General features: G+C 41.9%; 1 protein-coding gene across 7 annotated transcripts in view; it reads right to left on the reverse strand.

The window, feature by feature from the left end:
- GRIA1 (glutamate ionotropic receptor AMPA type subunit 1) overlaps positions 1-17,419 on the reverse strand; it is a 264,606-nt gene that overhangs the window by 87,449 nt on the left and 159,738 nt on the right. For all 7 annotated transcript variants that reach the window (XR_014795150.1, XR_014795151.1, XR_014795152.1 and 4 more), the window contains exons 6-8: positions 13,779-13,940; positions 11,662-11,829; positions 6,742-6,846 (exon numbers count right to left, since the gene is read on the reverse strand). Coding sequence is in view for 4 of the 7 variants with exons in the window: in XM_084885451.1 (XP_084741577.1) it covers positions 6,742-6,846; positions 11,662-11,829; positions 13,779-13,940 (435 nt within the window). In the remaining 3 variants the exon portion in view is untranslated. The remainder of the gene's footprint in view (positions 1-6,741; positions 6,847-11,661; positions 11,830-13,778; positions 13,941-17,419) is intronic.

The following is a 17,419-nucleotide window of genomic DNA, read 5'->3' on the forward strand; positions in this document are numbered from 1 at the left end:
AGTGTATCCAACATGGAAACTGTTGAGCATACAGGTGCTGAGACACTTCAAGGCCTGAAGGAGGAGTACATCTCTCAGAGTACTAGGTCAAGACTGACCCTCAGTGTAGGATGAAGGCAGTGTTATCTGTGTAAAGCACTTTTAGTCAGCATGGAAGGAGACAGTTCTCTCTAGGGACACAAGAATCAGAAACTTATATTTCCAGAATATTGAGCTCGAAGAGAAGCCTGAACAATCATTTCTTTCAACCTCTTCCTTTAACAGAAAGGAAAACAGAGGCTCAGAGACCAGGGGACTAGCTGAAGACCACAGTGCAGTTTTGCCTCTCTCCCTTTGCTTGGCTGGTTGTCAGTGGAACCCTAGGGCATCTGTGGAGCCTCTCACCACCTTCATGGGAGGAGGGTGGCAGGCCAAGGATGAGGAGGAAGCTCAGCAACTAATTTCTCTAAAATCTACAGTGTATTAATTGGAGTTATTTTAAAAAGTGGGAGTTTGATGGCTAAGAGATTGATCTTTGGTATCAGATAAATCTGGTTTAACAGGCAGATTTCCCTAATTACTACCTATATGATATTGGACCAGTTGCTTGACCTCAATTGGCCTCCTTTACTGCTTTGTAGAATGGTTACAACAATAATTCCTGTCTCATGGGGCTGCTGTGAGGACTCAGTGAATGTACAACAATAAGCCTAGTGTGTCTTTCATATTGTTGTCAGGAAACTAAACAGTAAAATTCTATTCAGGAGGATAATGCCTGATTGAAGGCTAACAGGCTTCTATATTGCAAGATTTTTCAGTTTCAGTTTGCTACTGAACATTATCAATCATCACAAGGTGTATATATTGTGGAGCATTTTTCAAACATATTTGACAATGTAACCCCTTTACATGCAAAATGTCCAAGGATAATTGATCCCCAAACCACAAAACGCTGTTCTAAAATATCAAGTAATTTGGATAAAAGACAGGAAAAAACAAAACAAGTTAAATCTGCACAGATCAGATTTGCATGGCTTGGAAAGAGACTTTAATTTTTAAGGATACTAGTCCTTACCTAGAGGGTATGATGCTAAGTGAAATAAGTCACTTAGAGAAAGATAAATGTCATATGATTTCACTTACATGTGGAATATAAAGAATAAGATAAATGAACAACAAAACAGAAACAGATTCATAGTTATAGAGAACAGAGTGATGATTGCTAGAGGGGATAGAGTAAAGTGATTGAGTAAAAAAGGTGAAGGAAATAAAAAGTTCAGATTGGTAGTTATAAATAGTCATTGGGGGATATAAGTACAGCATAGGAAATACAGTCAATAATTTTGTGATAACTATGTATGGTGCCAGATGAGTACTGGAAATATTGGGGGAACACTTTGTAATGTATATGATGTCTAATCACTATGCTATACACCTAAAATTAATAAAAATAATATTGTAAACTATAATGGAAATTTTTAAAAAAGTAGTTTTAATGAGAAAAAAAAGACAGTGATCCTTTAAAGCTGCTATCACAGTGCTATTGTTAAATTTGAATCTATAAAATTATTGTATTGCTTGGCCTATATATAGATCCTTTGATATCAAGAGCTAAAGGAATAGTTAAATGTTATGAGCAAGCTTATTTTATTCCTAACCTTCTTATAGTGAAATAAAACAATATTACCAGTCAGAAGAACAGGGTGCTGCCAAGACCCAGCTTGTACTTCATGTAATCTAGCAGGGTGAGAAATCTGGTTCCACAGTTTGATTAAAAAAAAAAAAAAGCTGGCAATGATTTTTGAAGAGACATTGCACTTCAAAGATGAGAGAGCAAATTTCCCTTTCTTAGAGAAATGGGTTGGATTATTATATAGCACTTTGATTCTCTACTAAGGATATGTAGGAACTTTGATTTTTCTCTGAATGTAAATTAGAGTCAGTAGTTTGGTAAAGATTGGGGCCCACTGTTCAGGAGAGGATTTAAATAATTCTGACAGTGAGAGGTCTTCTGGGGCCAGTTATAATATTTGATCTTCTGTTTTCCATCTACCTCTAAAGATTCTTTGAATGTAGGACATGAGTCTAGATGATAGATCAGATTTTTTAAAGTGAATGAAGTCTAAAAAAGGAGATTATCATAGAACAGTTAAATTCAATTGATCTACCTTGCACAGTCATTAAATCAAATTTACACATTTGTATCTTTAGGCTGCCTTTGAAGTCACAACCCCTGAAGCCCAAAAATAAATCCATTATAATACATTTTTAAAAAGTAAGTGGCCTATTGTGGCAAAGACAGCTAAGAGACCATCAAGATTCTTATTCTCCTATCATGACATAGAAGTATTGGTGAAAGTGGCTATGCAGCCAGCAATTTCATTTCCCAACCTGCCTTACACTGAGGTGGGCCAGGTGATTGGGTTCTAGCCAATGGAATGCAGCAGAAGTGATGCACAGCTCTCCTAGCCTGCCTCCACTAAAGCTGCAGCACAGTTTCCACTTTCTCTCTTTCCTGTCTGCTGACTGGATGTTGATAGCCAGAAAAACCCAAGCAGACAGTGGAGCCTACCCACCCATTCAGTCACTAGTGACTGACACTATACTTTCTTTTTTCTTTTTCTTTTTTAAAAAATATATTTTATTGATGCTGAAACCGGTTTGGCTCAATGGATAGAGCGTCTGCTTGGGGACTGAAGGGACCCGGGTTTGATTCCGGTCAAGGGCATGTACCTTGGTTGCGGGCATATCCCCAGTGGGGGGTGTGCAAGAGGCAGCTGATCGATGACTCTCTCTCATCGATGTTTCTAACTCTCTATCTCTCTCCCTTCCTCTTCGTACAAAATCAATAAAATATATATTTAAAAATATATATATTTTATTGAGTTTTTACAGAGAGGAAGGGAGAGGGATAGAGAGCTAGAAACATCGATGAGAGAGAAACATCGACCAGCTGCCTCTTGCACATGATGACTCTCTCTCATCGATGTTTCTAACTCTCTATCTCTCTCCCTTCCTCTCCGTACAAAATCAATAAAATATATATTTAAAAATATATATATTTTATTGAGTTTTTACAGAGAGGAAGGGAGAGGGATAGAGAGCTAGAAACATCGATGAGAGAGAAACATCGACCAGCTGCCTCTTGCACACCCCCTACTGGGGATGAGCCTGCAACCAACGTACATGCCCCTGACCGGAATCAAACCTGGGACCTTTCAGTCCGAAGGCCGACGCTCTATCACTGAGCCAAACCGGTTTGGCTGACACTATACTATCTGTCTGGAAGACAAAACAGGCTGGGCACTTAATGTTTTAACCCAAAAACTGGTCATCAGGTGAACAAGAATTAAGCTTTTACTGTATTCAACTCCTGAGATTTCAGAGTATATCTACTAAATCTAGGGTTATTTTAACTACACACTTAAAAAATTTAAACTTAATGTGTTTAAGTGTGAACTTGAGTTCTGCTTGATGTGTTCTTTCATTGAATTTCCCAACATTTTTGTTTTTCCTCATTTTCTGGGCCAGAGTATTATGCTCCCTCGTTTCCCAGCAATATTCAATAAACTGCCCATTCATCTAATAAACAACCACTTTTTTGCATGTGCTTACTGTGGATATATATATATATATATATATATATATATATATATAGCCAGCGGCCATAATGCTTAATGACCAGAACAACCAGTTACTATGATGCTCACTGCAGACAGCGAACTGGCCCGATGGTGGGGGGGAGGGGGAAGCAGCTGGCCAACCCCCCTGCCAACTTTCCCCCCAGTCAGCCCTGCCCCTGATTACCCTCTCCTACCCCAATAGGGAGTGGGGCTGGCTGGCCAACCTCCAGCCCCTCCCCCCAGGTGGCCTGACCCTGATTGGCCCCAATAGGGGCTGGGCCAGCTGGCAAACCTCCCACCATTTCCTCCCAACAGGCCCACCCCATCCACCTCGACTGGGGCCAGGCCAGACAGACCAGACCCCACCCATGCACGAATTCATGCACTGGGCCTCTAATAGTAAATAACACACATATGGTCCCTGATTTTAGACATTTTAGTCTTGCAGCTCTTTCTTTTGAATGTTTTAGTATTGAGGAGGTGGGAAAGTGGGGAGGAAAGAGAATATATATCTAGATCAGGGGTCTGCACATCTGTAAAGATCCAGTCAGTAAATACTGTAGGCTTGATGGGTCATCCCATCTCTGCTGCACCTCCTCATCTCTGCTGGTGTGATACAGAAGCAGCCAGAGACAAAATATAAACAAACAAGTGTGACTGTGATACAAAAATACTTTATTTATGGACATTAATATTTTAATTTTATATAATTTTCATGTCATGAAGTAATGTTCTTTTGATTTAGTTCAACCATTTAAAAATGTAAGAGCATTAGCTCACGGACTGTACAAAAACAGGCAGTAGGCTGGATTTTGCCTACAGGCTGAAGTTTGCCAACCCAGATCTAGATCAATGAACCAACAAGAATACATCAGAAGAAATAAGTACTCTGAAAAAATAAAATGGAATAATTACTGGGTGGGTGGGGGCTTCTTTAGATAGCTCGGTCAGGGATGGGCTCTGCAATGTGACTTCACTTGAGCCAAGATCTAAAGAACCAGGAGAGACACAGCACATGGAAATGCAGTGATTAGGAATGCCAGGTACAGAAACAGAAAGATGCCAGGATAGTTGTGGAGCACTGAGCTAGAGAAAAAGGGTCAAGAACTGATTTTTATAGGGAAGAAGCGTCTAGGGTTCTGAAGGCCATGGTAAGGTGTTATATTTTACCTGTAATAGGAAGCTACTGAAAAGTTAGAAGCAGGGGAACAATATAACCTGATATATACTTGAAAATTATTCCAGCTCTTATGGTGGAAAAAAAATTAGATTCTCTTATAGAGGGGGAGGAACATACTAGTAGACAGCATGACTGGTGGCTGGGAAGGAGACTCTGAATAGGTTCAGGCAGGTGTGGAAGTGGTGTAGGCTCTGGGGTCAGCAGTGGTAATGGAGAAAAGTAATGGGATTGAAGCTCTGTCTTAGAGTGATAACAGGATGTGGTATTTCTAATGTTGGGTAGTGAGGCTTAAAGCAAAACGTCCAGAGGATATATGGAATAGAGGGTTGGGAATTCTTTGGAACATTAACTTACTCTTTACATCAGTAGGGCTTCATGTCACTTTAGCCTTCTTTCATTCCCATTTATACACAGGATCAGAACTAGGAATAATAAACTTGGGGCAGGGCAGAAGTACTCAAATCAAGTTGAAATGAGAAGTAGGTGCCTGTGATCAGGTCTAAAAAGAGCTCCAGGACTATGGGTGATGGGCAAGGACAGTGAAATCAACAATGCTGACCCTTGATGAAAGGCCTTGGAGCATTTTCTCTATACTTCTTCCTCAGCAGTCATTTATTAGAATCTGTCATCTTACCTGGATTTACAAGGTATTTTGTTTGGATAGAGATCCCTATACATTAGTATCCCACAGTGAAATTGAATCTCTGAATGGGATTTCCTGAGGGTTAGCTCGTGTAGAGCCAGTGCCATATCTAGCATTTAAAGCTTCTAAGCTTCTGATGGATGGAGCTTAGAGCACACAGATGTCAGTGGGATGTCAAATTGGACCCAGAACCTAGAAGGTATATTGGCACGTCAGTGGGCAGGATACACCTGAATATCAGGAGTGTTCCCATGGCCCTGAATCAAACAGCAGCTCCTCTTTATTACCTCCATCAGCTATGGCCGTGTCATGTTCACCGAAGCCAGCACAACTAGGTCACCCTTGAATCTGAGAAATTACTTTGCTAGGAGGCTGATTGAGGAAAAGGCCTAAAGCCACAGATGTGGAAAAATTGATTTTCTGAAATTCAGATCTCCTGTAAACAAAGGATGCTTAAGCTCACATTCTAAGGAAGGATTTAATCATTGGAAAGTAAGTTGAAAAACAGGCTCAGGGTCAGAAAAATAAAACACAACCATTTGCTTGTGGAATTTAAGTTACACTGTTTTTTTTTTTTTTCTGTTTGCTGATTTATCCATTTTATGAGCTTACAAGCTTGACTCATGCAAATTCAAGACTGAAAAAAAAAATCTTTGTGGCTTAAAGAATGGAGTTGAAAACAGACAGACAAACAAACAAGCAAACAAACAACATGGGCTGAATGTCCATTACACTTCAGGTGCTACTTTTAAGAATCCCTCACCACAGACACTAGAGATAGCAGGCATTGTTTCATTTAAACTAAGAGTAACTCTGTGAGGGAAGAGGTATCATCTCCCCTTTGGAGATGATATCACTGAGGTTCAGGGAGGCTAAATAACTTGTTTAAGGTCACATGGCTGTTAAAGAATAAAGCAGAGATTTAAATCCTGGCCTGTGCACAGGGGCATGTATGAAAGTGGGAAAGAACATGATGTATTCAAGGAAGTGAAAGTTGATCAGAATGACAAGTAGAAAGAAGAAGCTATCTATCTATCTATCTATCTATCTATCTATCTATCTATCTATATAAAATAAATAATATTTTCAAGGTACTTGACGATCTCTTGGATCTTCACCAGAACCCAGAGACAAAGCCTAGATTTGAATCTCCATTTTGCAGATGAGAGAATCTATTATCTGAAAGAGGAACTGACCTGACCAGAGTCCCAGTGGCATAACTGAGTCTAGAATTCTCATTTCCTTTGTCTCTCCAAAAGGTGGGCTCACTAAGCCCTCAACTCTTGCCCGAGCCTCTGAGGCAAAGGGATTTTTACCTTACGGATGCCATCATGCTTCATTTCAATCACATGGAGAGTATAGTTGGTCCGGCGTCCTTTCTCATTAAACTGCACGTTTCCTGTCAGGCCTTCAAACCGCACCTGGAAAACAAAGTCAAATGGCAACCAGTGAACTCACAAGGTGTACTTCATCTCTGTTGGCTTTTCCTGCTGAAGTTAAAATTCAGAACCCCAGAATGTTACACAGGATAAGATCCTGGAGTAGCATCAATACATCTAGTTAATGGCAACACTCTACACCCTTGCCCATAGCAGGCATCACTACTAGAGCACAATTCTCTTTCCTACTAAACTGAGATTCATTCTGAAGACATTTTTATTTTCTATTGCTTTAGGCTAACACTAGTAATCTCTGAACCATCTCCAATCAAACACCCCCACCAAGAGCACCACCCTTCCTCAGACACACACCCTTCAGATGAAGAACCTGAAGGAGGCCAGCTAAGAAAAGTGGGTGATATGCTATCCCTGGAAGTCAGGAGAAGACTTAGACTAGAAGTCAACCTTATGGTGCCTTGGGCTATGCTTGGATATAGTTTCTGAATTCTTTGTGAGTCCAGGGAATAAAATACTTGGACTCTAAAGACCTGGAATTGGGAGACCTGAAGTTTCCCCCAGCTTTCCTCTGAACAGCTGAGTGACCTTGGGCAATTCACCACTCTAAGCCTCCAGTTTCTAAAATTCCTGCCCCCATGTACCTTAAATGACACAGCAAGTGAAAGTGTTATGAAAAGTTAAAAGCACCTGAGAAAACTCTTTATGTTAAGAAGAGAGCAAACAAAGCTTTTAGCAGGTCTCAGTTAGTTAAAACAAAATTTGTATTGGAACCCCAAAGAATGCTGCATGGGATTTCTTCTCCACAAAGGAGTCAGATTAAATGTTCATGGCCTCTTCAAGGTCATATTGAAGGTCCAGTGGTCAATAGGACCATCCAAAGGCATTTTGGGCCAAGCCTACTGTTCTGGAGGTAACCCATAAATCTCACCCAAGTCCACCCTCAGACTGAGGATGAGTCTAACTGCATATCATTGGCTCAGGTACCAGAAACTACATTCTCTAATGGTGACCAGCTGTGTGTCCTCAGATCAGGCTGACCTAAGGCCAGAGAGGTGAGTCTCTAGCAGTTACCAATACGAACTTGGCCCTGTACCCCAACACTATTTGTTTATTTGCCCCTTCTTCAAAGAGCTAAAAAGGAAGTCTTTCAGTTCTTATCTTTTTCTGACAGTGACCAACTCCTCTGGCATCAGAAGGTATAATAGTTGGTGTATCTGTTTGTGTGTGTGTGTGTGCGTGCGTGCGTGTGTGTGTGTGTGTGTGTGTGAGAGAGAGAGAGAGAGAGAGAGAGAGAGAGAGAATGAATGTGTGCATCTGCTCTGAAGCTGAGGCTGACCCTCTCATCACCTTGTGTGAATTCACAGTGGGGAGGCTATGACAGGTTCCCAGTGCTGACCAAATTACACAGCAAGCTCTTCACACTCAGGTGAAATCTGGAGAAATTTCACTCTGGAAAGTCTATTTTGGCTTTGCTTTTCAGAGAGAAAACAAAGCACAGACCTGCTACAAAGAATAAGAAAAAGGAAACAATCTCTCAGCAACTTTGCCTTCTCACATTGGCCATCTCCTGCCCATTTTAAGCTTTCCCATTCGTTTAGGTTCAAGGGTAACCAAGTACCAGCTTAAGTGACTCATTTGAAAAAAACAAAACAGATGGGGATAGATGTGCTAATGACTGGATTGTAGACTGTTTTTCTCCAACAGAGAGCAGTGTCATTAATGATACAAATGGGCACCTACTTTTTGGCCCAGTCTCAAGTCTCATACCAATTATCAGTGGCAGATTGTATGATATCTCTATGACTGTTTCCCCATTTGTTTAATGGGATCAATTAGAGTTCAGTGTATTTTAAGCATTAAATGAGATTTTATGATCAATCCTTGGTCTGATCTGACCATCCATAGCTCCAAGAGCCCAGCTGTTATTTAGCTCATCATCCACACATTTATAGGTATTCTTTCTCAGGAGTTTGCCTTCTCTTTGAAATTAGGTCTTAAGTTCAAAAGTCAGGGACTGTCTTAAACTCCTATTCCCCACTTCATCCCAGATCTCATCTAATAAAATGCTTGGCATACCTTCATGTTGATATTCTTGACCATTGACCAATAGATTGTGAACACAAAGAGTGAGAGAAAGAACAGGTATTCTTCAGTTAAGGTCCTGGGATGGGCTTCTAGGAGTGACTATGCCCTCTCCCCCACCTTCTGGTCATACAAATATATATGCGTATACATGTGTGCATTTTTTTCTGGGAAAAAAAGTCCAAATCTCCTCCTCTTCCTCCTCTTCCTCCTCCTCCTCCTCCTCCTCCTCCTCCTCCTCCTCCTCTTCCTCCTCCTCCTCCTCCTCCTCCTCCTCCTCCTCCTCCTCCTCTTCCTCATCCTCATCCTCCTCCTTATCCTTCTCCCCTCCTCTTCCTCCTCCTCCTCCTCCTATCTATGGCCCCAGATGCTAAGCCTGATTTGGGGAGCTGGGTCTTCTCTGCCAGCCAGAGCTTACATATGCTCACTGTAATGCCTCCTCCTTCCTGGAGCACTGAGGGCTTCCAGGATATGAGCTCATTAATATTCAGAATGGCTCCCTGGATGTCAGGCAGGGGGCAGACAGGCGGCTGATGAAGAAATTATAGCAGGATGAAGGATAGGGATGCACGGATATTGCCCAAGACCATGTGCTCTTTGTTGCTGGCTGGGCCACAGCTCTTGCGTCTCCCCTGGGCTTCAGGGCAGAGCAGTATGTGTGCAGAGCGAGGTAGCAAGTCCAGTGTTGCCATTAACTAGCTGTATAATTTTTGGAAGACTTTCTTAGCATTTCTGAAGCTCAGCTTCTCCATTTTTAAAGCACAATTAATAAGAGTAGCTACTTCAGAGTAATATATTTAGGATTCAATGAGATCAAACATGTAAAATATGTTCAGAGTCTTGTACCTAATAAGCCTTTAACACATCATAGCTGATATTACCATTATTTTTAGAACCTCACTCCTTAGTATTCTAGCCCTCCAGGTAGCTGGTGCTGGGCCTCCAGGCCTAACTCACAGACATTCCAGCTCTAACAGAACTGGAACCACAGGTTCCTGCCTAATGTGTGACTCAAAGGCCAGTGGTCAGGGCAATGACCCGAGCCCCTAACCCTGGTGCTAAGGACTGAATGTCACTGGGACTTACCAAGCCCATTCTTGGCAAACAGTTGTTCCCTAGTGGTGTGACTACTTCAAAATATGGGTCTGGAAAGCAAAGTGAAGAGACTGTGGCCATGTCTGTAAGTGGGAAGGTTGTAGAGGTCAGTGTGTACAAGAAAAGGCCCCTTTGGCCACAAGACAGGCCTGGATTGGGGAGAGGAGCCCTGGATGAGGTCTGGTCCAACCTTTGCTAAGCTGCTGTGTGACTCTGAGTCACTGCCCACTCTGGACTGGCTGCCTCGGCTACAAAGAGGGAAAATGGGCATCATTACATCATTACTCTCTAAGACCTCTTTCAGCAATATATTCTAGTGATTGTGGGTACTTAACCAGGATTTTGAAAAGGACTCAATTTGAACATTTGATCTTAGGGTTTTATTTTCATTTTTGTTTTTGTGACTAGATCCTCCCCACCCCCAGGAGAGACAGAAGGGAATTTCTTGCAGGCAGGTCTTGCCTTCTGTTATCATCCCCAGTGCATGGCACAGGCATGGGCATGCTGTCAGGGAGCAGTGATTGGCTGCTGGAGAGGCAGGCATCTGTTTTGACTCCAAGACAAAAGCAATCAGTTTTTTGACTAAGGTAACTGTTTCTTCAAAAATCCTAGTGAAGGCAGAAGCAGAAGAATGAGTATACAACCAGAAAGTTGTGGGTTAGCCACAGTAAAATTAATTAGATACTTGGAATTCTTAGAAGCAGTTGTGACACAGGAACCTTCTCTCTCCCACCTCCTCATTGCCATGGCTAAATAAAGGGAAGTCTGTAGGGGATCTGAATGATCTCAAGGCCACACAGAGAATATATCAAGGTTACTCAGAGAGCCAGGGACCCAGTGAACTTGGAACACAACTCTCCTGCTTCCTAGTTCAGAGTCCTTCCTGACACCCAGGTTGCTTTCTAGGCTGCATCACTGTCATGGTGGTGTCAGAATATCCTTCCAGGGATGTCATTAAGATGAGAGAGGCAAGGCAGTTAAAAGGGTTGTGCAGATGAGGGCAAGTTCTGAGGATCTTCTAAGTCAGGAATGTTAAATATAGAGCTTATGTGTATAATTGTTTCATCTTACTTCTACAAAAGACATATTACTAATTGGAGATTTATTCTCTTCCCTATTGAATCTAGATTCAGCCTCAAAATCCTTTGCATATTGATTGGAGTGGGCATGACCATTTTCTATCCTTGCTCTTTAACTGTTCTTAAGTGCAAACAAAATTAATGACTGCAATGCTGAGAAGCAAGGAAATTGAATCTTAAGTACTGAGAAACACTGTCAGGACTCCTTCATGATATGTGCACAGAGAGCAAAGGTCATGAAGAAATCTCGAAAGCCAGGGCAAGATGGGAGAGTCTCCGGGAGACCACTGAAGTGGTTCAGTTTCATCCCTGTGTATTTCAAGTCCCCTTTCCAAATACGGAATAGCTGGCATATTCCCTAAGCAGAAAATATAATTTTTACACTACCATGAATGACTATTCCATACTATTGATTTTAATTTCTTCATGAGATTTCATGTAATGCCAAGAGCCACACACACAGTGCATTGATGTTCCAAATAGGCACGCTCCACCTTTTCTTTTAAATAGCAACATTCCAGCTGAGACATGCTGAAGTGCCCTATGAGGCTCGCAGAAGATGGACAGCCACTGCCAGTCTCACCTGCTGAAGGGCTCTCTGGATGTCGATCCCCTGGCCCCAGGGCACAGCTGGGTTAGCCAGGCAGTCTCCAGCATTTCCCCGGCGGGATATATCGATTCTTTGCCTCCTCAAGCTCTGGAAAGCCTCAGCCATCACCTTCACCCCATCGTAGGTGAGCGCAGAGGTGTACTGGTGGGAGAAATGGAGATGGTTAGGTGACAGAGAGCACTGATAGGGAGGCAGGGGGGAGCTGTATCTGGGTAGATGCTTCCTGGTGACCAGAATGCTTGGAGTGGGCCAGATACAGGGAATGGGAGGGAGGCAGTGGTGAACCAGGAGATGCCTGCCCCTTATGTGGGGGCTTCTGTGAATTGCTAGCCAATATTGCCCTCCTAAACTATGTCTTGCTGGCTGTGACTTTGGAAGAAAAGCTGGGATTCTAGATTTTCATGTGCAGTCTTGAATAATGTTAGCTCGTTGGAGGAAAAAAAGAATGCATAGATTAAATTCAACACATCTGCATCATCTGATAGAGTCCATGAAAATACTGTTGCTTTTCTCCATGTTAGAGTCACAGACTGGGAACTCAGAGGAGCTGTTTATTCCACCATCCCTTGTGACAGTAAAACAAAACAACAAATCCAGGAAGGGTAAGCACTTAGCTATTTTTACATGTGACTCACCCCAGGGGCAGGTTAACAAACTTGCCCCTTGTGCTTATTCATGATAACTCATTCCACCCTGCCCCCCACAACCACCCTCCTCTTGCCTAAAGGAGGATAAGATGTTGATGAAACAGAACCAGGATATCGGTCCAGGATAATATTTCCTGGCTCTGGGACTCAACGTTTGTCATCTTTGTTAATTAGTCCCCAATGCCTAGCATGTTCTCTGGCACATTCAAAGTTCACAATCGAGGGTAGGATGAATATATAAGTATTTTTTTCTAGTTTTTAATTTTTTGATTCTCTCATATTTGATATAATATGTACATATTACATGTTGCTATTTTTATAGTCTGCTCTACTTTTTTCAAAACGGGCATTTACATATTAATTTATTAACTGCTATGTGGTTTGCTCATTGCTTTAAAGCACATCTGTGATTTTGTTTGCTTAGGTTCATATTGAAATGCATCTTCAATTTGAATTGCTAAGTGGGTTTGAGTAAAAGTGGGAGGAGACCCAGTTAAATGTCCTGCCATTCACAAAAAGATATTGACCTAGTGACAACACAAAGTCACAGAGGATTCCCTGATTTGCCCAGATAAACAAATCTGTCTCAGGATCCTGCTCAATGCAGTGTTCCACAGAGTCACTGCCACGACATGGGAAAGAAAAATTCTTCTGCCCGTATTCTAAGCCATTATCAAATAGCAAACAAAATAGATTTGGGCTGCAGGATTTAGAGCTGCATTGCTGGGAAATGGGCAGCAGACAGTCTGCATGGTAATTGGGGGTTGTCTCTCTGAGGCAATCAAGTGCTTGATATTACTTATTTAGATTTCCCTGATTTTTAGCTGACCAGAATAAGGATCGGCTCACTGCACAAATCAGGGAAGCTCAATCAACAAACAAAAAATGTGAACAGCATACCTCTAGTGCTGTGCAAAATGGTGCCCCCTTTTTTCAGCCTTCACTGTAGCTAGCTGGGGCTAGGTTTCTAAGACATAGCCAGTAGCATGTGGGTGGAAGATCTATGTGTAACTTCTGAAGAGGGCTCTTAAAGGAAACAGTTGTTCTTTTTATTTTCCTGTTCTCTTTCCTGCTGGGTAGACTACTGTGGTAATGGTTAGAGCTTCAGCAGCCATTTTGGGCTATAAGGTGGCTCTAAAAGCTGAGGACAGCAGAATAAGAAAACAGAAGATGCCTGAGTGTTTGATGATTTAGATCTGTTGCTGACTCTGGATTGCTGACTCTGAATTTTGTTTATATGGGAGAAAAACAAAATGCGTCTTTTGTTAAAATCATTGTTATTCTGGGTTGTCTGATCTTTGGATCCTCAGTTATTATGGATATCTTTTCCTTAGTTTGTTCCTCTTAGAAAGCCTGTCCTTCTTGAATGGCTAACATTGTACAGAAATCAGAGGCCCCATGGGGCCAGTTTGGTCCTTTACTCTCTGCTGCCCATCTCCTCACCTTAGGTCTCTTCCAGTCCACCCGGGTATGGTCTCGAGAGTCGCTATTCTTCCACTGCTGCATGATCTTGGCTGGGATGGTGTCTGTGTAGTTCACCAACTGGAAACCTGTTACATTTGCTCCACTCTCCTTGAATTTGTTTAAGTCAATGTCCATGAAACCCTGTGCAGGGAGGAAGAGGAAGAAGTCAGAACATGTTGCCTGGATAAATCCATTTAACCATGTTACAGAATCACAGGATTTACCAAACTGTTCCAGAAGGTGGAACCAACTTAAAAGAGAGGCAGTTGTGCCTCCATTCCTTCTGAACTTGGTTATTCCTTAGTTTGTGCACAAAGTTGTCACAGTGGTTAAGAGTGCTTGCTCAGGAGCCAGCGGTACTTGGTTGAAGTAATGGCTCTGCTACTCATAGTTATTAGTGATGCTACATTGTACTAAGTTACCTGGTGGTTTCTTGTCTCAGTAATGGAGGGTAGGTAATTGGGGAGAAAAAGCAATGTAATGATGCATGCCAAGTGCATAGTGCAGATGGAGTGATCAATAAATGGTGGCTTGGATTATTATGATACCATAGATACAGAAGAGAATTGAAACATAGGAGGTTGTCTCATCTCCCCCTCCATCCTCCATCCCTTTGAGAGAAGGGGAATCTGAAATTCAAGCTCCTGTGGACACCCCAAGTCACACAAGTCTGTGGAAGAGGCTGGATTTTGATCATCCCTTTCCCTGTGCTCTTTCCTGTACCACAGACTAGATCTTTACTCCATGAGGCCTGCACAACTGTAACATCTACGAAGGATTCTTTAGTCAGAATGAAACTTTCCTCCCGATTTGGTGAAGTTCATTTTAACTCAGGAAGCCTTCAACTTAAACAGGAAATCTTGTATTTGTATAATCTATAATGTATAGTACTTTCATATCTACAGCCTCATTTCCCTTTATGAGTTTTATAAAGTGGACATTAATGTCTATTTGCCAAATATAGAAACTGAGATGCAGTTGGAGAATCGACCTGCACAAAGGCAATTCACTGAATTAGCTGTTTGCTCACTCACTCCTCATGCAACAAACATTTTTGAGAACCCATGAAGCACTATTCTAATAGTGAATAAAACAAGTTCCTTCTCTTATGAAGTTTACATTCTAATGAACAAGAGAGATAATAAACAAGTTATGTGGCATAACATTAATAGTATCATCTAGGATACTATACTAGGCAGTAACACCGAGTATTATGGCAAAAGGTAAAGTTGGACAAGAGGATGAGGAGAGGAGGGTGATGCCATGGTTTGGCAGGTAAGATCAGGATGAGCCTCCCTGAAGAGGTGGTGATGGCACAGGGACATGAGTGAAGAGAAACCTTGTAGTGAGCTATGGGGACACCTGGGGAAGGACATTCTGAGCAAAGGCTCAGAGGCGGGAGGATGCTTGGCATATTCCAGAAACTGAGGAGGTTGGTATGGCTGTGCGTCGTGAGTGAGCGGAAGAGAGGGCTAGAAATGCAATCAGAGTGGCAGTCCAAAGCTGCTCACATGCAGCTTTGGGATTTGGGTTTCTTTTTAGGTATTGTTGGTGGCCCCCTACAGGGATTTAAGCTAGGATAATAAGGTCAGTGCTCCGTGGGCTCCAAAGCTTGGGAAAACCGTCAAATCCTAATGGGTGATACTAGAAAATGAGCAGGGGAAGCAGTTGATGGATTGAGGATGGGCGGAGTCCTGGACTGGCAGCCAGGAGCCCTGAGTGCTGGTCCCAGTTCTGCCTGTCCAAGTCACTTGATTTCTTCCTGATTTAATCTATTTTCATTTTTCTCCCTATATATGTTTTTCTTGATTTCAGAGAAAGGAAGGGAAAGGGATAGAGGGTTAGAAGTGTCAATGATGAGAGAGAATCATTGATTAGCTGCCTCCTACAAGCTCCCTACTGGGGATTGGGCCCACAACCTAAGCATGTGCCCAAATCAGGAATCCAACTGTGACTGCCTGGTTCATGGGTCAATGCTCAACCACTGAGCAACACTGGCTGGGCTGATCTAGTTTCTTTATTTAAAAGATTTAGCCATGAACAACTTCATGACTCAAAGATACTCCCTAGACCCTCTACCTCTAAAGTTACCTGATTTTTTTTTATTTTAAATATATTTTATTGATTTTTTACAGAGAGGAATAGAGAGAAACATTGATGGGAGAGAAACATCCATCAGCTGCCTCATGCACACCTCCTATTGGGGATGTGCCTACAACCAGGGTACATGCCCTTGACCAGAATCAAATCTGGGACCTTTCAGATGCTCTATCCACTGAGCCAAGCCAGTTAGGGCTATCTGATTCTTTATTATTTGTATTTTATAAACAAACCAAGCTCAGTCCTACTCAGAGCCCTTGTCCTAGTTATTCTGGAAGTGTGTCTTCCTTGGATGTTTCCTTTCCATCTTTTGTATGTCAGCCAAAATGCCATCTCTTCAGAGAGGTCTTTCCTCTTCTTACATGCTAAGATCCAATTTTCATCCTGTGGCCAATGCTATTGATGTCCTACTCATTTCCACCACCCTTCACACACTGACATTCTACTTTTTAGACTAACTCAAATACCTGTTACTTCACCTATGTGTAAAATAAGCCAGATGTGTTAGGGAGTTATTATGCCCAAAAAAGCTCTCAACTGATGATAGATGGAGAGTTAGCAGATCAGTACTCCAGAATCCTCTTTCCCTGGGGTGGAATAACACTGCAGTGTGCTCTACACCATGCCTGCAGATCCCCGAATGAATTGAGTTCCTATATCCCGCAGGAGTAAGTGCCTTGATTATGAGCTTTTAATGATCATCTCTTCCCTATTTCACTTCCCTAATTCCCTGCTTTTGTTTATAGCATTGGCACCCACAAAAGTACTTGCACTTAAATCTTTGTCTTAAGACTCACTTTTGAGAGAACTTGATTAAGCTACAACCAACACTCAGTCTGTGCAGTTTTTTCCTGTTAGAGTTCCTGCTGAGTATTTACACCATTTGAAGTTATATCCTTCACTATTTGTTCCCTTGTCTTCTCTCCTCCCATTGGGATGTCAATTCCATGAGGGTAGGGACCTTTTTTGTTTTGTTCACTAATGCTTCCCATAACCTAGCACCTGGAACAGTGCCTGGCACAGTGTAGATGCTTAATATATACTTGTTGAGTGAATTAATAAAAGCCAGATACTTTCCTCAAGCAAGAATGCTGATTAGCCAGGGGAAATATGATCAGTAGGCAGCAAATGCCAGTGTATAATTTTCATTGGTTGGAAAGAGAAGCTCAAGTTGGAAACATCTTTTGAGATTAATTTTGTCCATAGCCACAGTTTCCAGACTTTCACAGAGGTCTACTGATTTGCACATGGTTTTAGCAAGCTGTTACCACAGATGAAATCAGAATTAGGTTCTTATACCTAATATGCATTTGAAGACATTATACTACCTAAGAGTACAGCTATCCCACCACTGGTTAAAAGCTAATTCATAGTCGAGAGATTGCCCATAATTTTTAGAGACTTTAAAAAGAGCATTTTGTTCATAAAATAACTATTGAGAGAATGAAATTGAAATGATCTCCTGCAGTCAAATTCTGTCATTTGAAAATCCATAACAAGCTCCAGGGCAGTTGTTACTG

Source organism: Pipistrellus hanaki (assembly GCF_964339955.1).
Source record: "Pipistrellus hanaki genome assembly, chromosome: 5".
Taxonomy (NCBI): Eukaryota; Metazoa; Chordata; class Mammalia; order Chiroptera; family Vespertilionidae; genus Pipistrellus; species Pipistrellus hanaki.